The 9249-nt window shown below is 48.4% G+C and overlaps 1 protein-coding gene across 1 annotated transcript in view; it reads left to right on the top strand.

The window, feature by feature from the left end:
- Nucleotides 1-1224: 1224 nt before the first annotated feature.
- Nucleotides 1225-9249, top strand: part of LOC144098052 (uncharacterized) — a 28259-nt gene continuing 20234 nt past the window's right edge. The window contains exon 1 of the mRNA XM_077630614.1: nucleotides 1225-1365. Within this exon, the coding sequence (XP_077486740.1) occupies nucleotides 1320-1365 (46 nt within the window). The 5' untranslated portion in view covers nucleotides 1225-1319. The remainder of the gene's footprint in view (nucleotides 1366-9249) is intronic.

The following is a 9249-nucleotide window of genomic DNA, read 5'->3' as shown; positions in this document are numbered from 1 at the left end:
TCGTTTCTTTGTGAGAAAATAAAGACAGTCTTCTTTGGAAGTGCTCGCTATGACGCGTCTGATGAGAGCTTTCGGCTGGGCTACAATGTTATTAATGCGAAAGCGTTATGTATGTCCTGTTAGCACAAAAGTCGGCGTCCGTCGCCGTCCATGGTCACTGAATTTCTCGTTGCCGTCAGGATGCTGTCGCATGACATCAGCAGTAGACTATAATATAGTGGCGTCTACGGCAAAGGAGAGAAATAAAAGTTGAAGGGAACACTTAAGCTCCGCCTTAAGGCTACAAGGCGATATCGTAACGAGTTAATTCACATGTATGCAGAAGTACATCCTCCACTTTACATTCATAGATGCCTAGCAGTCCTCGTACCTCTCCTGGCGCAGTGGTTGAGCGATACGCCAGTGCCCTGCGATAGGAAGTGCTCCCAGCGGTGAGCTTTGTGTGGCCCTAGTTGCTCTTGCCGAGTGCCGAGTGACTGGCACCTGCCACGTTGAGCACTTTGCTCACTACCCGGTGGGCAGGTTGTGACGACGCAGCAAGCTAGGTCACGTCACCTAGGTGGCCCACCTGCCTCGTGCGTTGTTCTCTGGGCACCACCTACCAGATTCAGGCTCATGATTTTTCGCTCACACAACCGAGCCGAAGACGGCATTTCTGGGTAACGGTGTCTTCAACGCTGTGGCGTTAAAACTTCTTATGAAGGTGTGAGGGATTGCACCAAGGACCTGCAGACTGCGAGGTGAGCACGTAACCCATAGGCAACAATCCGCGATATTTTTTGGAGAATGCATGTAAGTCAAGTGTTTCTGTTTGCTTGCGACTGTACGCTAATGAGTAGAGGTGTCATTAGAAGCGAAGGAATCTTTTGAGTTCAACATTTCTTTTGAGTTACATCGAAGTAGGCAACTTTTGTGCTGCATACAGTCGCGTCTCGAGAGCGGAGCGTACTGCGCCGCACTCTTCGTTCTTCTTCCTGCGCCTTATCGGGAGCGCGTGCTAGTCTTCGCGCGTTCTCTTTCCGGAAACTCGCGCGTGTACTTGAGAGCAAATGATACAGTTCAGCCGTTGGCGGAACGCGTGGGCTCAGGGACGAGAAAAAATTGCTGCAATTGAGGTGTCGTTGTGTTGGCAGTGCCCCTATTTATTAACCGACTCCTGGCGGCGATACACAACGCAGGCGAGTAAAGACGAAATTTCACATGCGGCGGGGGCGAAAGGTCCCGGTCACCAGGGACTACGAACCGAAGGCGATGGTCCCGGTCACCCGGAACAACGAACCGAAAGGGATGGCGTCGCGCGTGGAAGAGGAGAGGCCGGGATGTCTTTGTCCGCCTTGAGTCTCTCTGAAGATGGATTCCGCACAGGTGAGTGGGGTGTTTATTGAATCGGTTCTTTTAAGATAATCATGTGGTGCATAGCTCGGGCATCTGACCAATGATTAGTCATTCTGAATGAGAGATACGCGAGAAAAGGACTCTACGTGCAGAAATTTTTGTTTTTGTCGGGCGCGTTTTTGTTAATCTGTATGTAAGGTGCACGAAGGAGAGAATTCGTTTGCAGAGAAAACCAGAGAGGTGCGGACTGGAGCGCGCAGCGCACTGTCAGCGCTCTTCTCACCAAGCCGTCTGCAGCGTGTACCGCTCGAGTTGTGATTGAGGACTTCCTCTGCACAAAAGAGTTTGTTGTGCATGCTGCCATTCTGTTCCCATGCTGCTATTCTGGGCTGGGATTTACTTTCGTGCCATGCCGCAGTCTGCGACTGTGCTCGAGCTGAAATTGGGTTCCCAGCCGAATCCTTTGCCGGACGCTACTGGTTCTGTTTATTGTGTCAAAGCCCTCGCCACCAACAATACCGTCCTTCCCCACGCTCTTCCGACCTTCTTCACTTCTCTTGCGACTCTCTCAGCGTCGACACGGACGTCTTCGCATCGGCCCATACTGTTCTGCACCGCAAGTGTCTCCTTCTGCCATACGTTGCACTGACAGTGTACGCTGGCCTTTTTGGTCTCTGAACCATTTCCCTCCCCTGCTTGCTTGCGCCTTGGTGAATGTGCGGCAGTGTCCAGCCCAACGCGTCTCTGCTCATCCGCGAGGAGGCTGACGATACACCACACTTCGCCACGAATGCGCTCACCCAACCGTCTTCTGCGCCAAATCCCTCCTCTGTTAATTCTTTTCCCTTTTCGCATTCTCTCTCTGTGGAGCGCAAAAGAGCTGCGTTCGTTATGAATCCTCATTAGAGGCAGATCCAGTATTAAAGGAAACAGTCGTTTTGCGTACAAAAGACAGATTCATTTCTGCCTTCGCACTGAAACTGAAAGTCCTGAAATCCGCGGTGAAAAATTTTCAGAACAAAGAAACTTTAGCTGGCTTTTTACTCACTTTCGTTGGTTGAATGCGAACAATAGAGATTTAGCATCTCTCCGCTATCAGGCATGGTTTCGCATGGAGCCACTGCGCTTGCGCAGATTACCCTGTGGTAGACAGATGGCACCAGGCGCCGGCCAGCTGCACGCATTCCGACCGCATTGGGAGCAATCAGCGCGGGCGCACTGGTCTCACGCGGAGGCAAGTCGCGCTATGCTAGAGCTGTCTAGTGTGTTCCCGTTCATGTTGCACCTAGCTGTACTTTGGCGCTCGGTAAATAACTTCCAGCTCACCGGGGGCGACTGCGATGGGGTTTGCTCTTCAGAGCTGTTGAACGCGCGAGAGAGACAGCCACAACAATCCCACCAGCTCCGCTGGCAGCCAGAGATGCGTGATATTTACAAGTACTGCTGGCGTAGTGGCGAGAACTTGCGCGTCTATCTGTCGGCAGAACTTGTGGTGCTTCCATTTCCTCGCGAAGGAAGCTCTGGCCACGGCTCGCCTGCTGCTGAATAGGTGAGCAAGGCGTAGCTCACACATACGCGCCCCCTCGTCGACGTTCCTCACGTAACTGGGCTGGTGCGTCTCCTAGCTTCCATCAGGCTACACTGATTTACTCACGCCGAGTGGCGAAGCTCTGCACGTACGTACGAGTTGTGTCGAAAGTAAGCGCAACACGGGTCCGTGTTGGTTCCCTCCCGATTTTTTAAAAATTCTGGTGGAAGGTTGTCGCGAAGGTTTGTAATGTTTGTTGTTTATTCTAAAAGCCGAAGGGAGGCGGCTTTATCACTGTGAGCGAAGATTCGACCGGGTTTATCACAAATGATCGGAGCCACGCGCAGCTGGTCCTAAGTTGCTCCAGACTGCCGTGGGTGCTTTACGTGCCTTATCACTAAAGTTCTTCCTCAGCTTGAAAGTGAGCGCGGCCGAGAGCAACTGTGATTCCGTCCCTCGACGATAGCCTGGCACGTCTGTCGCTATGTTAAACGGTCCGTTTATGTGGGCTCAAGTCAGCCAGATGAAGAGTTCGTTTCAGTGCCAGGTCAGCCTGCTGTCGGCGGCGCTGTCACCAGCACGTGACAGTATATCTTGTTGTGCCGGTTGCCTTTTGATGCTGTGGGATGCTCATCCGTAGGTGCGGGGTGCGTTTTGCCACAAGCTCGTGCATCGGTCCACTGTGAGGGAAAAACTTACCTCACCTAACTTCTGGCTCCACTTTCATTCCGAGAGAAAGAACGGAGTGAGACGGTAGGAGGCTTTCAGAAGAGTCGCAGTCTGTACAGCGTCACTTTGCCGACCGGTGACAAGGATTCTGAGCTAAAGTGGACGTCACCATATTGTCGGACAACCGCGTTTGATGGCCAGCGGGAAGTGAGGGCGCAATTTTTGTGGAGCGCTTCCGTTCCCGCGACAGCGCGCTCCATAAGTTCAGGCCATCGAGCACGCACGATGCAAAAACACGGAACTGAGGAGTGTGTCTTGCTCTCAGGTCGATTTAAGATCTTTCGCAATCCGTGCTATGAAGCGTGGTATCTCCCGATACTGGTCGCGGCGAAGAAGCTCCTGTTAAAGAACCCCAGGTGGTCGAAATTTCTGGAGCCGTCCACTGCGGCGTCTCTCGTAGGCTGAGTCGCTTTGGGACGTTAAAACCCAATGAACCCAACCAAGCTGCACTACCGCTGTGTACTGAAGCGAAACTCTAATTTGCTATGATAATAAGCTCCAACTTTATGTAGGAAGGAAGGAAGGGAGGGAAGGAAGGGAGGAAGAGAGGGAGGGAGGAAAGGAAGGAAGGGAGGAAGCAAAAAAGGAAGAAAGGGAGGGAGGAAGTGAGGAATTTAAGGAAGGAAGGGAGGGAGGGAGGAAGGAAGGAAAGAAGGAAGGGATGAAAAAAGGAAGAATGTAGCGTCCCCTTTGAAACCGTGTTGAGGCAGTTGCCAGTATGCCCGGCTTTCTTTATTTTAATTTAACCGTGTCGTAACTGGGTGTTAAAGTTCGCCATTTAAGCATGTTTTTAGTCCTACACTACTAACTATATGTCACCTCTCTGCTTTTGAGCCACCAATCCTCCAATCGCGTTTTTGCTAACTTCTATCGCGCTGATTTACTTACGCGACCATTGTTATCTCTACACTCGAGTGCTTCAGGGAGAGTGACTGTGCCTGGATATTCGAGTGTAAGGTGTCTGTTTCCAAAAATTTACCGCACATTGCATATGTATCATCATCCTGATTATGTTTCCGTTTGTAGCTGCGCGTTATAAGGCACCCTGATGTAGCTTCAAAGCGCTTCACTGTTTCTTGAGTTATCATCGAACGGTCGCAGTGAATCGCAACGGATCTGAAGAACTTCCAGGACATCCCCCGGGTATTGGAGTGGGGATGTGCCAAACGTCGTCCACATTTATTGAGGGATGCCCGGTAGCTATACGGCTGGTGAGACAGCGGAGCGGTCCGTAGACGCTCCTGACTGGGTAAGTTGCGGATAATGTTCTGAGACCTGCGAGCGTCCGAGCTCTTCTTCACCCCACGTATATGGCACATACCCACGCGGGGGGATTGGCCAAGGTGTAGTTGAATAAAAAAAGAAGTTGCCATGAAGATGACGACAAAAATGTTGCACCAATCGTGAATTTTAAAAAATCAATGAATAAAAACAACAGAACAATATTGGCAGTGAAATAACAGACAGCATTTTGGTGAAAAAAGAAGAGCTCGTAGAACTTTAAAAGAATTAGCACATCAAACCACCAGTTGCAATTATGTAGTGGTGGTGAAACCACAAATAGAACCCAATGCAAATCCCTTGGCGTTCGCACCAAACGATAATAATACTGGCAAAGATAAAGGGAGCCCTAACCTGGAGAGGGGGACCTCCGGGTAAATCTTTCTCTGAAGTGCGAACTTTGGGCAGTAGAGGAGAAAATGGTCTAAATATTCTACTTTCCCACATGCGTCACATAGGTTCGTCGGTGTCAACCCACACCTGCATAGATATAATTTCGAACTTGGAATCCTGCACCGCAACCACGTCATTGTTACCTCACACAGCCTGGATTTACACGAACGGACGTTCCAATTATATGCTAAGTGCTGATAGTCAGTGGTATTTTGTAAGGAATCTCGTAACCTTTGCTGATATATGTAGGAACCGCTGAAACCTGGAAATCGCCAGCAGGCTGAAATTAGGAACGGGAAGTGTCGCTGACCCGTCAAGAACCGACCTTGCTAAGTAATCAGCCACCTCATTTGAATGAACACCTGCATGGCCAGGAACCCACACAAAACGGACCACCTTCAAAGTGCTTGAGACAAAAAATCGCAGGGTACGGCTCAAAAAATCTTCCTGTGAAGTGTCAAGGGAGACTAACACTGACAAACAATCAGCGAGAATACAAAAATGAGACACATCGCATGGAAGTTTGTGAAGGGCCATTCCAAGAGCCAAAAATTCCGCAAAGAATATAGGAATATAATCTGGGATGCGGACAGAATAGCTCCATGCCAAATACTGCGAAGAGATGCCAACTGCAGCCTTTTTGGCAGTTGACGGAGGCATCGGTAGCATGCACCGTATGATGGGGGTATTCCTCTATGTGATCCGAGAGAATATCGTTCAAAATGTTTGCGGGCATGTGTTTCGCATGAGAAGGGAAGATGTGGTCGAAATGGAATTCCACTGCTGACGGCGTGTCATCAACCCACTGCAAAGAACTGAGAACAACACCAATCGATGTTGAAAGATTCTGCGTTAACATAATTTGTGGCATTTTATACCGTGGCCAATGATGAGAAAAGAATAAGGCCGGCTGAGACACAAAATTAGGAGTACTGACATCAGTCACTGGGTCCATCGACCTGAGGAAAGTTCGCACCGTGTGTATTTGAAAACGGGAAGTTAGATCAGAGATACGGGCTTCCAGATAAAGCAGGGCGTTTGAAACTGATTTCGGGAGACCAAGGCAGAGGCGGAGTGCGCCCCTTTCCAGTAAGATTAAGGGTTGAATCTTGTAGCTTGCGCTACCAGAGAACAGAATGCAACCAAATTCAAGTATAGGTCTTACGTAGGCTTTGTATAGTAACAATAACATGTCGCAGCGCATCTGAAACTTTTTATTGGAGATTCTTGTCAGCCAGCCTAAAGCGCGTTCTATTTAAACTCATTGTTCTTTATACATGAAGGCTCCAATCTAATGCTGGGTGATAAGTAACACCCAGATATTTTACAGATTCCACTTGTGGAATCTGGAGAGAGCGACAGACTAATGAAATGTGCAAAGGCCTGTCTGGACGAAATACCAAAACTCCGCATTTGTCTACATTCAGTGATAAATTAATACCTTGCAACCATACTCCAAGAGCTTCCAAATATCCCTGCACAATGTGGTAAAGGGAGTGGATATCCCTGGCCGAGGCGAAAAAAGCTATGTCATCTGCATACACAAAAACTGTTATATCAGGACGAATGGGGATGCCACCGAACAAAATATTAAAAAGCAGAGGGGATAGCACCGATCATTGCGGCATACCTCCTGATTGATAATATGTATTTGGACATAGGGTTCCCTCGGCACAGTAAAAGAATCTCTCCTTCAGAAATTCAGATATCCACGCATAAATGTAGGTTGGAGCATGTAACTGAGCAAGTCTGTTAAGTAAAATAGTGTGCTCAACAGTGTCATAGGCCTTTGATACATCAAGAGTGACCAAAGCTGAAACTTCTCTTCTGCATAGCGAGAGCCGGATTCTGCTCTCTAAATCCACGTGCGTGGACCATACAGAGCATCCACGACGAAAGCCAATCTGGGCTGAGCTGAGACCGTTGATGTCATGAACATGTTTTGTGAGGCGACTGTGCACTATTCTTTCTATTAATTTGACTGAATTTGAAGTCAGCGAAATTGGCCAAATTTTATCTAAGACGTATCCTTTTCCTGCATTTTTCATTAATAAAATAATTTGCGCCGTCTTCCAAATGCTTGGAATCCATGCATTTTCCAGAGAAGCATTGACCATATCTAAGAGGACGCTTGTAAACTCCTGGGATAAAATTTTAATCATACCAAGAGTGACACCATCTGGTCCAGGAGCTGCAGGATGCAACAATGCCAGGACTGAGAGGAGCTCTGATGCGTCAACCTCGGTATAAACCGAAGAGGGTGAAATTGTGCACAAAGGGACGCTTCTCTGCGTCTGGAAGCGTAACGCCAATCCCTGAGGAATACACTCCAGGCTCTCCTGAGCCTTTTGTGGTGATAACACTGTTGATCTAGTGAGAAGAGGGACAGCAGAACTCTTGTTACGTTCCATGAATCTATACAGGGCTTTCCGATGACGAGGATTTGAAAGATATGTGTTTAAATTTTGGTTATACTCCTCTTTGGCTTTTGCAAGTGTTCTTTTGAAAGATACAGAGAAGAATTTGTAATTTAACCAAATAGCCGGACTATGGTTGCAGGACAGCCTCTTCCAGGCCGCTTTTCTGCGACGATAGGCCTTCTCAGTGAAAATGATTTATACGGTGATAACCACGTTTCTTGTAAAAGTACAATATCAGGCTTATGCTTGTGTATAAGTATGTCTAGATCTGGAAGAGAAGAGAAGACGAAACGGCAATTCCATTGTAACACTTTGATACCTGTCATGATTATTGACCAATTGAAGAGGCCGAAACTGCCTCATTAAGGATATCAACATGATGATGAAGTTTTGGTGGTCCCTTTTTAGCTTTCATCTGTGGAGAACTAGAATTAGACGGTGATGAGGAAGCACGGCGCTTCTGCGTGGGGCACGACATTTCAACATCTGGTGTGCGTATGTCACTGCGACATTCAATGCTAGGAACAGAGATGTTAGGTGGGACCTGGGGAGCATCAGAAGGTGATGTAGAGCGGATAGCACTAGCTGCAGAAGCTGAAACAGAAACAGACGTTGCTGCCAGGACGGATGTTTGTGACGCAGACTGAACTGCAACAAACTGAGCCTACGCCTCAAAGAAAGTGTTTAGCATTCGCTCAACCACATTATTAAGAGCTTTTTTTAAGTGGTGACAATTGAGGCAGTCAAGTTGGACTTAATGTGTTTAACAAAAGCGTGCACACGACTAGCATATGAATCTTTTTTCCTGTTAAGAACAGCGTAAGCATCGGCTCTTAAGCACCGCTTCTGGTTGATAATTTCCAACAAGCTATGCTCTTCTCCACGTTTTGCGCAGTTGGCATCATCAGCTGAGTGACTGTTGCTGCAGAGGCAACAATGAGGCTGCTCTGAGGTGCAGTTATCAGCAGAATGACCTTTTCCACATAAACGGCAGCGGGTCTCTGACTTTCATGCTGTGCCGCTATGCCCGAGGCGCCAACAGTTGGTGCATCGAAGAGGGCGGGGCTCTAGTGGGTCCACACGGTATACAATCGGCCAGATATTTAGTTCAGCAGGGCAGGAAGAGCCAGCAAAAGTTGTTATTACAGACTCAGTAGCAACACGCGAGCCGATTACCTCTCTACTGCAGCGGTAGACTGAAAAGACCCCAACACCTGCATCTTGAAATTCCTGTAGAATTTCTTGAGGGCACGATGCTGGGTCGACACCTTTTACGATACCCTTGACACATGCAAGTTGTTCGGGAATGAATGCTTTCAACGGCAGCGAGCTGAAAATTTTGCACTCAAGCAAGTCTGCACCACAAGCGATGTCCGAGGACTTGCACACAATTCCTCGGCGGCCAAATTGACGCACTTCAGAGATCTGCAGGTATTGGGCAGTCAATGATCTTAGCTCCTGTTGAATTAGTTTGGGGGTTTTCATTTTGATCGCACCCTCACCAATTGGGACGATAGCTACGGGAACCGCATCAATGCCATTTTTGTGGAAGGACTCAAGTGG

The sequence above is a fragment of the Amblyomma americanum genome, chromosome 7 (assembly GCF_052857255.1).
Source record: "Amblyomma americanum isolate KBUSLIRL-KWMA chromosome 7, ASM5285725v1, whole genome shotgun sequence".
NCBI lineage: Eukaryota > Metazoa > Arthropoda > Arachnida > Ixodida > Ixodidae > Amblyomma > Amblyomma americanum.
The sequence above is the reverse complement of the archived record's forward strand: the minus strand, read 5'-3'. Positions and strand labels throughout refer to the sequence as shown.